The 16,525-nt window shown below is 43.1% G+C and overlaps 2 protein-coding genes across 2 annotated transcripts in view; both read left to right on the top strand.

The window, feature by feature from the left end:
• On the top strand, nucleotides 409–1,542 carry LOC110262822. Its single transcript, XM_021103492.1, has 2 exons — nucleotides 409–777; nucleotides 858–1,542. The coding sequence occupies exons 1-2, from the start codon at nucleotides 709–711 to the stop codon at nucleotides 1,104–1,106; spliced, it is 318 nt and encodes a 105-aa protein (XP_020959151.1). The 5' UTR covers nucleotides 409–708; the 3' UTR covers nucleotides 1,107–1,542.
• The window catches only part of LOC107641830 ((-)-germacrene D synthase), an 8,504-nt gene continuing 7,694 nt past the window's right edge, over nucleotides 15,716–16,525 (top strand). Inside the window, exon 1 of the mRNA XM_016345268.2 lies at nucleotides 15,716–15,877. Coding sequence (XP_016200754.1) covers nucleotides 15,731–15,877 — 147 coding nt within the window. The 5' untranslated portion in view covers nucleotides 15,716–15,730. The remainder of the gene's footprint in view (nucleotides 15,878–16,525) is intronic.

Below are 16,525 nucleotides of genomic sequence, written 5' to 3'. Positions count from 1 at the left end.
ATCATATATATATATATATATATAAAATTATATATTACTATTTCATATGTATATATATAATATTAAAAATATAGATTAAATGCATATAGGATATGTGTATATATATAATCGAGTCAGCTCACGAGCTAATAAGCTGAGCTTATCCAATCTCAAGCTCGGTTCATTTAATTTATGAACTCAATTCCAAGCTCAAACTTGACTCACTAGCTCACGAGCTCAGCTTATCGAACTATTAACGAGTCGAGTTCGAACTAGCTCATGAGTTGGCTTGACTCACTTCCAGCCCTATGGATATAGAACAATTTTTTTGGTAACTTTCCCATTATGTATGTTATGGATATGGAACAATAATTGAAGTGCCTTTAATCAGGGTTGCCCCAGTGAGATTAAAAAAATTAATGAGTAATTCTTAAGGAAATATTCAATTTGCTCCCACAATCCAATTAATTTTGACCCCATCCTCTAAATCCCTAATCCTTCTCCTTTTTCCCTCTCCTTCTTCCCTTTTTTTAATTTTGTTTCTCTAATTCTCTGCTCCCGCCTCCAAGTCTCCAACCCTAATGCTTCCAGAGTTCCAGATTCTAGCAGGCAGCAGTCCAGCCCTCCAGAGTTATCGTCGTCTGCCGCCACTCGCCCACTCTGCCACTAACGCTTTCAGTCTCCGTCGATTTCTCCTTGCATCGCCTCAGGCCTCAGGTCTCAGCCCTCATGCCTGCATCTGGTTCTGCCTCAGCGTTCCTTCGGCGTCTGGTTTTGTCTTCTTCTTCTTCTTCACAGGTTTAATCCTCGTCTAGTTCTGTCTTCCCGTTCCTTCAGGCTTCGGCATTTGGTTCTGTCTTCACTCTTCAGCAATTCAGGGTGTAGGACTGCGGGGTGCTACTTGTTCTGCCGCTGGTTCTGCGGTTCTGCCGTTGGGTCCTGGCTCCTGGTCCTGGGTGCCGCTGGTTCTACTGCTGGGTGCCGCTGGTTCTGCCGCTGGGTCCTGGCTCCTGGGTGCCGCTGATTCTGCTGCTGGGTTCTGCCTCGTGGAGTTTAAGATTCTGCAGTTCACTCTTGCCGCTTGCCCTTTTGGTACAGTCATACAGACATTCATGATTCATGAATGATAATTGTTAATTATTTTTTATTAATTGCCTCTTAGATTCTGCAGTTTAGTTCTGTGATTCTGTCTATGTAATTGTTGTTGTTGGAATTTAGAAATCAATTTTGTTGCTGTTGGAATTTAGTTCATTAGTTGTTGCTGTTGGAATTTAGAAATCAATTTTGTTACTATATATATGTAATGATATGCATTTTCTTTGCTTTTCATGGATCTGTTGTTGTGACCAGAAAAAAGTTAATAATCCTTATTCAATAGTGATGATGATTATGCAATATATGAACTTTCTAAGACTCCATGTTTTGTCCTTGTTCATGGTTCTTTGACTCTGCATTTGTTTAATTGTTGAATTGTTGCGTTTTTTCTCAGATAGATAGAGTTTGGTTGTAAAAGAAAACAGAGGCACTGGTTGGTTCCTCTTAGTGCAGTTTAGTTCATTAGATATTGTTATTGGAATTTAGAAATCAATTTGAATGACACATGATTATCAATTTTGTATATATAATTTTATACTGTATTTTTTAATTTGTGTAGAATTGTGAATTATTTATATTAGTCAATTAACTTATGTTTATAATTTTATCCTATTAGTAATGGAGAAATATTTCAAAAGAACTTTATCGTTGGAGGTTGGATCCCAAAACAATTCGTCGGCCTCTTCTAATAAAAGGAGGTTTTTAGAATTCGAAGTAGAGAGTCTTATAGCAGATCCAGGACAACGACCAAAGACAAAATATTATAGTACAATTATACAAATTATTATTATATTATATATATTTTGTCCCCACAGACAAAATTTTCTGGATCCGTCACAGTCTTTAATAATTCACGATGATGATGTGGCGTTATAATTAACATTTAAATACTTAGAATTTTGAAAAATAAGACTTTTCAGTCTCTATATATAGGAGTTAAGGGATGAATAATTCCTTAAAACAAAGGAAAGATGTATGGTGTAGCAGCTTCAACACTTAGTTGCTTCAATCATAATAATGCAAACTTTGAATTGCATGAGCATGCTCGCCATACGGCGAATTTTCACCCCAGCATTTGGAAGGACTATTTTCTTGAATATGCTTCAGAACCTTTAGAAAAACTTAATCCAAAGTTTGGAAGGTATTGTGTTCTCCCTCTTCACATTAGAGGGATTTTCTACCTTTAATATTTGTTATTATTGTTTATATTTCTCACTCAATTAGTTTAATGAACAAAAAATAGAGTGTAATTACTTTTTAGTTAATGTGTATCGTTGCATTTAATCTCATTTTACAAAATCTATTTGCTTGTATCTAAATAAGTTGGTTTGATTTGATTGTTTTTAGAGAAAAATTTATGCAATTATATTTAATTACAATGTTTAAATTATTAAAAGTATTATTTACATATAAAAAATCAGTCACTAAAATTANCAAGAAGGAAAAACATATGTACACCTATTATATCTACTGGAGAGGGGTACCATTCCTCACAGTTATTAAAAGGTGAGAGAGTAGACACACAACAAAAGTACATATATAAATAAAAATTGAGACTCTCAGACATTTTGTCTATTCTTATATTATATTTATTGAAAAAAATCATTTTATTTATGCCTATATTATTTATGTTATTCTTCAATTATTGTTAATGTTTTTCTATTAGTGTATCGAGATTATTATCAAAATAATGTCTTATATTGATACCAATACATGATAATATAATTGGTCATTTCTTATACTAAGGCATCCCTTCATCAATATCTTTGCTGGGGTAGCTATTATTAATAAGTATAGTTTAATTCACAGCTCATTAACTAGTCTATCCTAAAATAATCAATTGTTATTATTTTGATAGACATGTTAAATAATACAAGTACTATTCTTTTTATCTTTTTCAACGCATGCAGGAGCTTGATCATATTGGAGCACAAATTGATGGTCATAAGTGTCTTTTTGTTTTTGTATAATGGTTCTAGGTGCATTAGTATATTTCTAGTCTCTAATGAAAACATTTTTATATCTGTACAGTGCCTTCCATGCACATGCATTAGGGGCTTTAGCAAAGGTTGCTAGTCCTGGCCTTAACTTTCATCTTGGTACTATGCTTCCTTCTTTGTTATCAACAATGGGTGATGAAGATAAGGTAGACCAAATTTGCATATTTTAAAATTTTTAATAAGACATTCTATCTTTACATACTCTTTTTCAAGAAGTATGAGTGTTTCTGTTGATTGTAGATGTATTTCAACTGATTTAATGCATAATTTGATTTTATTTATTTTATATTTTAGGAGGTTCAAGCTTCAGTTAAAGAGATAGTTGAAGTAGTAGTTTTGGTCATTGATGAGAAAGGTATGAAGTCACTCATATAAGAACTTGTGAAAGGTGTTAATGACATTTAGATTTTTTTCTTTTAATTGCTGATAGAATGGCTTTTTCTCTAGACTATTTTTTGTTGTTGACAATATTCTTTTCTAGGCTGCTGTCAGAAGATCATTTGCATATCTTATAGGATATTTATTAAAAAATAGCAAGTTATATTTGGATGATGAAGCTCCAAACATGATATCAACCCTAATCATTTTGCTATGCGATCTTGATTCATCTATTAAAAAATGTATCAGATATATTTATTGAAATTGAAATGGGTCAAATGAATGACTATGGGAATGATTTTGAAGCAGCCATGCTGAAAGATACTTATGCTTATTATTCTCGAAAGGCTTTAAATTGGGTTCGAGAAGATTCTTGACCTAATTATATGCTTAAGGTACTATGTCTTTGTGCTGATGACTGTACGTTAGAATTTTAGTTTCATTATGTTGGTGTGTGGTTTTTATTGAATAATAATCTATTTGATATTGTGTAATTCATTTTAGGCTGAGGAATGCTTAAAGCGAGAGAAAGATAAGGTTGTTCATTACTTGCATTCCAGTAGTAAGCTAAAGTTGTTTTGGTCTTCACACAAGAATAGTTTTCTCATTCTTCAACCAATCACAATTTTTTATTTTCCTTTTACCGTGGCTTTGATGATGTGTCTGTTGTATTTTTCAAATAATAAATTTTATTGTTTTGTTGACAAATGTGATGAAAGTTTATGTATATTGGATTAGTTGATTTAAAATTATATATCAATTTTGCAATGTTTTATTAGGAAGATTCATAAACAAGTGTAACCATAAGTATTTTAATCTAACTTATAGTTATATTTTTGGCTATTGGCACGCTTTTTAAAAGTAGCCATATCTTCTTGTAGTTATCAAAACCCACGCTTATCAAGCGTACCCTATCGATAAAAAGTGTAGCCTTATCTTCCCCTATCGATACGTTTTTGAAGCGTAGCCAAAATAATCTATTGGCCATGCTTCCAAAAGCGTAGTTGTATGTCTACTTTTCGACACGTTTTTAAAGCGTGGCTATAGGGTTATACATATGGTTATGCTTTTAAGCGTGGCAATAGATGAAAGCGTGGCAAAAATAAAGCATGTCTATAGATCGACAAAAGCGTGGTGATGATTGAGCGACCGGCACACTTGTGGATGTGACCCTTTTAAAAGCGTGCCAATAGCTCAAAATCATGGCAAAAAATTATCACTATGCTTTTTTGCACTTTTCGGCACGCTTTAAAAACGTGACAAAAAGTGAAAAAACTGATTTTCTTGTAGTGTGTTTAGTTTTGTGTCAATTGTTTTGCTTTTGCATCTCCCTTTATATGTATTATTTTTTCTTAGACATCCAATTTATTATACTTGTTTAACAACAAATTATTGAATTCTGTTACGGGCTGTTATCCCAGCCCAACAAGTCGTCGGGTCGGGGCACTGCCCCACACAGGCCCAAAAACCATAACATATCCCTATGAATCAGTTGGCCACGCCTGACCCGGGGATCCAACTAACCACGCTGAGCCTGCCACCATTCGGGTCGGAATCCCCAGGGTCGATACCCGGAATACCGACCTTAAGTACGGACGACCCGCACATGTGGAAGGAGACAGCTCGACACCTCAACTAATGGGCTAGGCCCCCACCAGGCCCACCCAGCACGGTATATAAGGGAAGAGGACAGCTCTCCCCCCAAGGTACGTCATACCCTTACCTAATTTTGCCACCCCTAGTACGGACTCTGACTTGATCGTTGGAGTGTCCTTGCAAGTGGCCACCCCCCATCCCCCCGCTCCGTCCGCCCTCCAATATTGCCCGCACGCGCTCCACGCCTGCTCGGGACCTCCCTCTCTCTCTCCTAGTCACCACCTACCGATAACCCGAGAACCCAGGTAACGAACATTGGCGCCGTCTGTGGGAACCCGACGCAGACATGGAGCGACACATCACTTCAGAGGGGCTCCGCGAAGGAGGCGGAGCCCGTTTAAGCAGAGCAAGCTCAACAGCCCGCGCTGCCGAGCACCCGAGACCATCTGCTTAGCCCAACCAAATGTACACCCAGACCCCCGAAAGGCGCCCATTCGGGGGAACGGGGGCCGATAGCGCTAAGATCATGCAAGAGCTTAAGCACAGGGTACAGAACCTCGAGCGGGAATTGGCGACGAGGGACCAATCCCAGGGAAACGCCAGCCACTCACACGGCGGTGTTAGCCGGTCCCACGCCCACACCCGCTCCCCCTCCCGTGCGCACGATAGCCAAGGTAGAAGCCTAACAAGGCACGAAGAGGCGCATACACAAGCAACTTCCAGACTCACTCGAAGCAAGCCGAAAAGCCGTTGGCAGTCCCAGAAAGAAGAGGCCAGGAGACAAGAAGATCCCGTCATCATCGGAGCAACCCTCTTTCACCCCTTAATTCTCAAGGTCCGGTTCCCGAGAAACTTCGACAAGCCGACGGACATGAGATATGATGGGACCAAGGACCCCCAGGAACATTTCACAGCTTTTGAAGCAAGAATGAATCTGGAAGGAGTAGGCGACGCTGTCAGGTGCTGAGTATTTTCTGTAACCCTGGCCGGCCCGGCGATCTGATGGTTCAACACTCTCCCACAAGGATCCATCACGACCTTCGCAGACATATCCCAGAAGTTCCTAGCACGGTTCACGACATGCATAGCCAAAGCAAAGCACCTAATTAACTTGTTAGGGGTTACCCAAAAACCCGGTGAGCTGACCAGAAAATTCCTGGACAGATTTAACGACGAATGTCTAGAAATCGACGGCCTCATGGACTCAGTCGCTAGCCTATGCCTAACAAATGGCCTGCTGAATGAAGACTTTAGGAAACACCTAATAACCAAGCCTGTATGGACCATGCAGGAAATCCAAAGCATAGCCAAAGAGTACATTAATGATGAAGAGGTTAGCCAGGTCGTGGCAGCCAATAAACGCCAACCCCGCCAGCTCGGCAGGCGCATCAGACCGAAAGGTACAAAGAAGTTCCAAGAGACGGCACCCTAAACAAGTTACCCAAGCAACCACGGGTAGGAAGGTTCACGAACTACACGCCACTTACGGCGCCTATAGTGTAAGTCTATCAGCAAATCGCAGACAAAGGAATTCTATCCAGACCTAGGCCCCTGAAGGAGAGAACGGGAGGTAACAAAATCCTTTACTGCGATTACCACAAGGGGTTTGGTCAGAAAACACAAGACTGCTTCGACCTCAAGGATGCCTTGGAACAGGCCATCAGAGAGGGGAAACTGAGTGAATTCTCTCGACTCATCAGGGAGCCGAGGAGGCGAGAAAGGGAACGCTCCGAGGAAGACCGAAACCGGGCTGTCAAGCCAAGACAAGAACCCCCAGGAGATGCCAGTAACCCCCCAGCTTTTGTAGTTAACATTGTAGTCGGACGAGATAGTCCCCCTAAATCTAAGTCGGCAACAAGAAAGGACTCCCGGGTGCTCTCCATCTCGACGGACAGCCCCACCACCAGCAAGAGGCTCCCCACGATATCATTCGGCCCAGAAGACAAATGGTTCGATGACCTCCCCGAAACCCCCCCTCATGGTAGTTACAGCAATGGTCGGAACATGGCTAGTTAGGCGCATCCTCGTCGACACGGGAGCCGACTCAAACATCCTATTCAAGAACGTGTTCGATGCCATGGGACTCAGAGAATCCGACCTCAAAAGTCACCAACACGGAGTCATGGGACTTGGTGATAACTACATCAAACCCGACGGGATGATCTCTCTCCCAATCAGCCTAGGAACTGGCGACGCCAGAAAGTCGGTTATGGCAGACTTCGTAGTCCTTAGAGACTCCACCGCCTATAACATCATCCTAGGAAGAAAAACTATCAATAAATTCTCAGCTGTAATATACACCAAGTTCCTAACAATGAAGTTCATAACGGACAAGGGAACGATTGGCTCCATAAGGGGAGACCTAGAAACGGCAGTCGCCTGCGACAGCGCCAGTCTCTCCTTAAGGAAAGAATCCAATAAAGCAGCTGGCGTGTTCCTAGCAGATCTAGACGTCAGGATGGAGACAAACCAAGACCCGAACTAGAAGGGGACATGGAGAAATTCCAGATAGGGAAATCGGCAGATCAATTTACCTTCATTAACAGAAACCTACCCCATGAACTCAAGGGCCCCCTCATATAAGTCGTAAGGGCAAACAGCGACCTCTTCGCATGGACCCCATCAGACATGCCAGGGTTAGATCCCGAAGTCATGTCTCACCGGCTAGCCATAAAGCCCGAAGCCAAACCAATAGCCCAGCGGCGAAGAAAGATGTCACAAGAAAGAGCATAGGAAGTCGCTAAGTAAACAGCATGACTACTAGAAGCAGGGTTCATCAAGGAACTCGAGTACTCAACATGGCTATCCAATGTTGTCTTAGTCAAGAAAGCCAGTGGAAAATGGAGGATGTGCGTAGACTACTCCGACCTGAACAAAGCATGTCCAAAAGACTCATTCCCCTTCCCAACATTGATGCCCTAGTGGACTCGGCAGCGGGATATCGTTTCCTCAGCTTCATGGATGCCTATTCCGGCTACAATCAAATCCCGATGCACCGACCTGACAAAGACAAGACAGCCTTTATTACACCAGGGGGCACTTACTGCTACAAGGTAATGTCCTTCGGACTAAAGAACGCAGGGGCCACCTACCAAAGGCCGATGAGCAGAGTCTTCCCCGACCTCATCGGCAAGACGGTAGAGGTATATGTTGAGGACATCCTGGTAAAAACAGCAGAGCTGAGCAATTTGATAAATGACCTCCAGGCTGTCTTCGGAGCATTAAGGAAATTCAAAATGCGACTCAATCCATTCAAATGCGCATTCGCCATGGAAGCAGGAAAATTTTTAGGATTCATGATAACCCAGAGAGGGGGTAGAAGCCAACCCAGACAAGTGCGAAGCCGTTCTCAGAATGACAAGCCCTGGGTGCATCAAAGATGTACAATGGCTCACCGGGAAGCTCACAGCCCTATCTCGGTTTCTCGGAGCCTCGACTGAAAGGGCCACCCCATTCTTCAACCTAATGAAGAAAGGAATCACCTTTGAATGGACCCAGGAATGTGAAGAGGCATTCAACCATTTTAAGAGGATACTCTCGGAACCTCCCATACTTAGCAAGCCCAGAGAAGGAGAGCCCCTATACTTGTACTTGGCTGTGACCATGCAAGCAATGGCAACGGTCCTAGTCAGAGAGGAGGACAAGACCCAGCACCCAATATCTTCATCAGAAAAACACTTCAAGGGGCAGAGACGAGGTACACCAAGTTGAAAAAGCTAGCCTACGCCCTATTAGTTTCGTCAAGAAGACTAAAACAATACTTCCAAGGGCACACAATCGTCTTGAGAACCGATCAAGCCATCCAACAAGTCCTCCAAAAACCCGACCTGGTGAGAAAAATGATGGCATGGGCAGTGGAGCTATCCCAATACGATTTACAGTACGAACCTAGGCAAGCAATCAAAGCCCAAGCCATGGCAGACTTCCACGTTGACGGAGCATCCAACCAAACGTTCGGAGGGGCCAGAATCATCCTCGAAAACTCGGCAAGATTAGCCTACGAACAATCTATCAAGTTCGAATTCCCAGTCTCAAACAACCAAGTCGAGTATGAAGCCTTGATAGGGGGACTAATGCTAGCCAAAGAAGTCAGAGCATCAAGGGTAGAAGTTAGCAGCGACTCCCAAATCGTCACCTCCCAAGTGAATGGCAGCTACCAAGCGAGGGACACACTGCTACAAAAATACTTGGAAAAGGTAAGAAAGCTATGCAAAAGCTTCAAAGAAGTCACAGTCCAACACGTTCCCAGAGAAAGGAATGCCCGAGCTGACCTCCTCTCCAAGCTCGCAAGCACCAAACCCGGCGCGGGGAACAGATCTTTGATCCAAGGGCTAGTAACGGAACCTGCAATTGTCATATGCACGACTCAAGCACCAAACCCGCTCTCATGGATAGACCCCATCTCCCGATATCTGGAGCATGGAGAAACACCCCCGACCAAAAGGAAGCGGAATCTGTTAAAAGGGAAGCTCCCAAGTACACAATCATACAAGGACAACTATACAAGCGAGGGCTCCAACAGCCCCTACTTAAGTGCTTACGCCCCGACCAGACGGACTACGTCCTAAGGGAGGTACACGAAGGATGTTGTGGTCACCACATCGGGGGAAGATCTTTAGCAAGAAAAATCATCAGGGCAGGATACTACTGGCCCACAATGATGTCAGATGCCTAGGAGTTTGTGAGAAAATGTAAAAAGTGCCAAGAGAACGCCAACTTCCACAAAGCACCTCCCGAAGAGCTCAGTCTAATGATGGCTCCCTGACCTTTCACCCAATGGGGGGTCGACCTCCTGGGACCATTCCCACCAGGACCCGGGTAAGTGAAGTACCTGATAGTGGTCATAGATTATTACACCAAATGGGTATAAGCAGAGCCACTAGCCAGCATATCCGCAGCAAATTGCCAAAAGTTCATGTGGAAACAGGTGATCACAAGGTTCGGGATCCCGGAAGCCGTCATATCGGACAACGGGACACAATTCACTGATAAAAAGTTCAAAGGGTTTCTAGAGGGACTAAGGATCAAACAGAAGTTCTCCTCAGTCGAACACCCCCAAACCAACGGCCAGGTCAAAGCAGCCAACAAAGTCATCCTAAAGGGGCTAAAAAAGCGACTCGAAGGGAAGAAAGGCTCATGGGCAGACGAGCTAGCCTCAGTACTGTGGTCATATAGGACCACCCCTCAATCATCCACCGGCAAAATCCCCTTCCGACTCACATACGGGGTCGACACAGTCATCCCAGTCGAAGTCGGGGAGCTAAGCCCGAGGATACTCCTCGGAGGAGGAAGCGAGGCAATCGAGAAAGACCTAGCCGACGAGACAAGGCAAATGGCACACCTAGCGGAAGCAGCAATAAAGCAGAGAGTAGCCCTCAAATACAATGGCAAAGTATTGAAAAGGAGCTTGGGAGAAGGCGACTTGGTTCTACGATGTAACGACATAGGACCACCAACACCGGGAGAAGGCAAGCTAGCCGCAAACTAGGAAGGACCCTACAGAGTAAAAGAAGTCCTTGGCAAAGGGGGCTACAAGCTAGAAAAACTGGATGGGAACGAGGTACCGAGAACATGGAACATGGCGAACCTCAGGAGGTTCTACTCGTAAGAAGAGATTCTACTCATAAGAAGGGGCGATCACGCGACCCCAACCCCCCTCTGGGTTCCACCCCCACGTCCTCCTTTTATGTCTTATACAAATCATTATCTTTTACCCTTCATTTACTTACGCGTTACATTATTTCCTTGTTTAACGAAATAGTAAGCTTTACTTTTTGCAAGTTTTCTCTCTGCAAGTCTCAAATAAAAAGCACGGCGAAAAAGGCAAACGGTCGACCTAACAGTAACTCGGGACTGATCACCCCGGGAACCATAAGGGACCAAGCGAAAACAAATCGACTCAAGTAGTAAGCACCATGATAAACGGTTAAACAAAAGGCTGCGGCGGCCCGAGCAAGCGAAAAATAAAAGCAAGGCCACGACGGCCCGAATAAAAACCAACAATAACCAAAATAACGCTTAAGCAAAAGCAAAAAGAAGTGTTCAAATACAACCAAAGGGCGCCTACTAGTAAGCCCCAAAAAACAAATTACAAAAGGAAAGCAAGAGAAAGTCGGGAAATTTCCAAATGCTCAAAGAATATCAACAATCTTCCCACCCTCCACAGTCTTCATCGCGCCAACTTGAGAGAGGTCAAGATCGGGAGCCAACACAGCCACCTGAAGCTTTATCCCTTCCTCAGTCATCTTAACGGCATCGCGAGCTCCCTTTGCAAGATCTTTGTTCCTTTTCTTCAGAGTAGACATCTCTCGAGAAACCGCCTCCGCTGAGCTCTCCGCCAACTTCAGCTTCTCCTCCAACTCCTCAACCCTTTTCTTCATGGCCACAGTCTCACCTCGGGAGGTATTCAGGTCCTTCATTAAAGTCATATCCCGATCCAACAACCTATTAATCTCTTTGGTGTCCTCTTCAGCCTTCTTCTCATGATCGGACAACTTCGCCTTCAGAGACTCCTCCCGAGATCGTGAGTCCGTCAAATCTTTCTGGGAGTTCCGAAGCTTCACCTCCATGGCATGATAGTTGGCCAAAACAGACTCCACTTTCTTGGCAATGGCAGCAGCACGAAGAAGACTGCGATAAATCCACCTGGCCTGCCCAGAGAGATCGGCCTCGTGAAAAAAATCCTCGGTGCCAGGGAGCAGCTGGGACTCGATAAAGCCCCCAACATCAAAATTTTTCTCCATAACCGAGAGGGCCTTGCCGGTATCCCGCTTCCTCTTCTTAGGATTACCCACAACCCTCAGTTCATCATCACCAAAATCTTCCTCAAAAATTTTCGTCTCCATGCTAGCAGACCTCTTAACTTTCTCGGCAGAAACAGCGCTTTCCCGATAAACCGGGTCAGCCCCATCCACCCAACCACTAGCCTCCCCAGCTTCCCTTTGCTTCGGGCTCACCGAGGGAGTCGGCGGAGGATCACCCTCACCCTCTTCATTCCCCTTGATGAGGCTCATCAAGTCAGCCAAAGTCCTCTTCCCGCTAGCCATAGAAATTGCGAGCAAAAGGAAAGAGAAAGGTATCAACAATAGAAAAAGAAAACATGAAAAGCTCAAAGGGAAGGTAACCCACCAACATACATTCGACCGGCCTCTCGGTCCCCCATCAACACACAAGGATTAAGGTTCTTTTCGCCAAAAATGGCCAACAGAATATCAGCGATGTTGCGATCTTCCGAGCTCAGCCAGTCATAAGACACCTTTATAAGATAATCAGACCCCGCACCAAAACTCCAGTACGTCGGGATCCGCCGAGCCCCCTCAGCCGTGAGCCAAAAAGGCTGATGACCATCAGTCGGTCTAACCTTAAAAAAAGTAGACTTAAAATCATGAAAAGAATCCTCAAAGAGGCCAAAAATTCTGCGCCCCTGTTGGGCCCTAAAAGACATATAACCCTTCTTAGCCATCCCCTGACCAGAAGGGTTCGTAAGAAGGAAGAGATAGAGAAAGACATTCACTGAGAGCGGTAGCTCGAGGTACTCGCAGACCATCTCAAAGCAACGGATGGAGGCCCAACTATTCGGATGAAGCTGCGACGGCGCAACGTCGCAACGACTCAATAAGCTCATAACAAAAGAAGAAAAGGGTAGACGAAGCCCCAAAGTCGTGAACATAGGCTCGTAAACCCACAGCCAATCAACAACCGTAGGAGAAGCCAAGTTCTTTTGGCAGACACGCTCCCGACCAGCAGGGACATAAACCTGATAAAGCGCCTCCTCGGGACCCCCTCCGCATAAGATCCCGGATTGTCGTAACTTCTGGAGCCCCTCCTTGGTCATCTTAGAAGGAGTATCCTTCACGTCGGAGGAGACCCAAGCGTAGTGGTCGACAAAGTCAGCCAAAGGGCGCTGAGCCTGACTCGAGGAAGCAAGACGCTCGGCCATACCTACAGCGGGGGCACCACTTAGTCAACACGAGAAGTCGAGAACCCTCAAAACAAGGAAAGCAAAAAGAAAAATACGAATCTCCCCCTAACCTCCCTGTACTAGCCTAGAAACATGAGCAAAAACGCAGGAAAAACCCAGAAACATAAAACCCAGTGGTACCCCCTCTAAAAGCAAAAAACAAAAAGACCTAAGCACACGCAAAGCAAATACACGAAAGATAAAAAATAACAACCAAAATAAGAGGAAAGCCATGAAAGCTTACCAGGAGAAACAAAATTTATAAGGAACGGACAAGGGAGCAAGAACGCTTGAAGCACCAGCAGCAGTAAAAGCAGGAGCAGCAACAACGTAAGAAAGTAAGGAAGAAGAAAAGGAAAAAGTAAAAAAGAGGGGGTTACGAAATGAAAATAAAGGGAGGAGAGCGTAACCGCCGAGGAAGAGCGCCAAAAGACAGAGGCATATTTGCCATTTCGCCCAAAATCTCAAATCAATGAAGTGATGGACATTTAATGCCCGGCGCCAAAACCAAGAAAGCAACACGAAAATCGAAGCGACTAAACGCAAGGAAAGCAAAACGACACCAATGAGCCACCGAAAAAGAAGAAGACCCGCCGCCTCAGTAAGACAAACACGCCCAGCCATGAGGCCCAGACCTCAAGGCTGGCGCGTTGGGGGCACTGTTACGGGCTGTTAGCCCAGGCCAAGAAGTCGTCGGGTCGGGGCACTGCCCCACCCAGGCCCAAAAACCATAACAGATCCCTACGAATCGGTTGGCCACGCCCGACCCGGGGATCTAACTAACCACGCTGAGCCTGCCACCATTCGGGTCGGAATCCCATGGTCGGTACCCGGAGTCCCGACCTTAAGTACGGACGACGCGCACACGTGGAAGGAGACAGCTCGACACCTCAACTAATGGGCTAGGCCACCACCAGGCCCACCCAGCACGGTATATAAGGGGAGATGACAGCTCTCCCCCCAAGGTACGTCATACCCTTACCTAATTCTGCCACCCCTAGTACGGACTCTGACTTGATCGTTGGAGTGTCCTTGCAGGTGGCCACCCCCCACTCCTTCCGACGTTGCCCGCACGCGCTCCACGCCCGCTCGGGACCTCCCTCTCTCTCTCTCTCCTAGTCACCACCTACCGATAACCCGAGAACCCAGGTAACAAACAAATTCTAATTTTTTATTTGAAAAAAGCCTTTTTAATTTTTTTTTAAATTTATTATTGATCTTAAATGAATATTATTTATTTTATAATATTCAAACAACATCACTTGAAAATGATTAGATTATGTTTTCACTACTGAAAGTGAAGGCTTATTGTTGGTAAGTAGCTCGAACTAAAAAAGGAAGAAGCACACAGATTTTTGAAATTTTAGATGGTTCAAAATTCGATTCCCTATGCCATTACCATTAGGAATCAGCTAGGGATGGCAAAATTTTCCGAGACGCGGAGATCCCTGCGGGGATTGCCTCGAATGGGGATCCGATTGTGGGGAATTTTTTCTGCGGGGATGGGGATGGGGGACAAAATTCCTCCGAAGCAGGCGCGGGGACCTGAGCGGAGATCTCCGCCTCGTCCCCGCTATTCCCCGAAATTTATGAATTCCTTGAATTATTCTTAATAGTTTATTTCTCATATATATATTTTTTAGTCATTTTTCACACACACACACACATATATATATATATATATAGAAACCCAAAATTCCTAATCTTTGTTTGCATAACCCCTCTTCAATTCAGAGATCCCTAAGGCTGTCCATACTCCATCCAACCTCTCTGCAGCCACCCCTTTGTCACCCTTCTCACCGCATCGTCACACCTCACCGTGCCATCACCCTTACCGCATCGTAATTTCTATTTGCGGCGTTCCTTTTCGTAACTCTGCCGTCGTGTCCATTCTCCTCTCTGTTCCCGCGTCTTCCACCTCGTCCACTGCTTTTTCCTTTGGCTCATCGTTGCGTCCCCCCATTGCGTTATTTCGAAAGAAGTCACCATCGTGTCATTTAGACTTTTTGTATAAAATCTTGCAGTTTTTGTATAAGATAGATACTTGTAACTCTATTCATATGGAAATTAATAATTAGTTAAAATTATTATGTAGATGGGGAATTTCCGCGGAAAATGGCGCCCCGTGGGAAATGGGGATGGGGAGCAATATTCCCCCACGGCGGGAAATGGGGCGGGAATGGAGAGCAAATCTGAGGGCGGGGATGGGGAGCAGGGAGGCATCCCCCGCCCCCGCCCTGCCCCATTGACATCCCTAGAATCAACTTAAAACCAAAAGACAAAATAGTACCAAAACAACTACAACACAAAGAGCGAAACAAGAATAAAATAACGTAAGGCTACAAAGCTTTATCTCCAACAATTATTCCAGCATCACTGAAAGTGAAGGTTTGTTATGTGGTTTTAATTACTGGATCGATCTCACTCATTAGCAATTTTATATGTGAGATGGTACGGTACAGTTTATGAATTATGGACCCAAAAATAAGAGGTCCACGTAAGACCAACATGGAAAACATGATGGATATATGGAACAATTTTTTTGGTGGCTTTCCTATTATGTATGTTATGGATATGGAACAATTGAAGTGCCTTTAATAATTCACGATGATGATGTGGCGTTACAATTAACATTTAAATACTTAGAATTTTGAAAAATAAGACTTTTCAATCTCTATATATAGGAGTTAAGGGATGAATAATTCCTTAAAACAAAGGAAAGATGTATGGTGTAGCAGCTTCAACACTTAGTTGCTTCAATCATAATAATGCAAACTTTGAATTGCATGAGCATGCTCGCCATACGGCGAATTTTCACCCCAGCATTTGGAAGGACTATTTTCTTGAATATGCTTCAGAACCAAAGCAGGTATATATAAATGTTGATAATACATATGGTTCTGTCTGCTGTGCATTCTAAGATTTGGAAAAAAATAATCCTTTAAAATGAGAAGTATAGAATAATAAAGTAAAAAATTAATTACATAATTAAATTTTTGAATTTGTAAATTTTTATAAATAAGTTTTATTATATTAATTTAAAAGTGATTAGATTCTCACTATACTTTACCAATTTTTTCTACTTTAGAAAAGCTTAATCCAAAGTTTGGAAGGTATTCTGTTCTCCCTCTTCACATTAGAGGGATTTTCTACCTTTAATATTTGTTATTGTTTATATTTCTCATTCAATTGGTTTAATGAACAAAAAATAAAGTGTAATTACTTTTTAGTTAATGTGTATCGTTGCATTTAATCTCATTTTACAAAATCTATTTGCTTGTATCTAAATTAGTTGGTTTGACTTGATTGTTTTTAGAGAAAAATTTATGCAATTATATTTAATTACAATGTTTAAATTATTAAAAGTATTATTTGCACATCAAAATCAGTCACCAAAATTAGCCACTATGTATTTATAATTACGAATTTACGTGTACAAAAATTAATAATTATAACTTATATTTTCTATTAAAATTATATATATAATCACTATAATTTTTTTATCAAAATCATTAAT

This window comes from Arachis ipaensis, chromosome B05, assembly GCF_000816755.2.
Source record: "Arachis ipaensis cultivar K30076 chromosome B05, Araip1.1, whole genome shotgun sequence".
Lineage (NCBI taxonomy): Eukaryota > Viridiplantae > Streptophyta > Magnoliopsida > Fabales > Fabaceae > Arachis > Arachis ipaensis.
The sequence above is the reverse complement of the archived record's forward strand: the minus strand, read 5'-3'. Positions and strand labels throughout refer to the sequence as shown.

Excerpts from the sequence above, each read along its gene's own strand:
- LOC110262822 (XM_021103492.1), top strand. The coding sequence starts at position 709 with ATGCCTGCATCTGGTTCTGCCTCAGCGTTCCTTCGGCGTCTGGTTTTG. Across the intron at positions 778-857 it reads CTTCTTCTTCTTCTTCACAG|GGTGTAGGACTGCGGGGTGC; the intron begins GTTTAATCCTCG and ends TCAGCAATTCAG.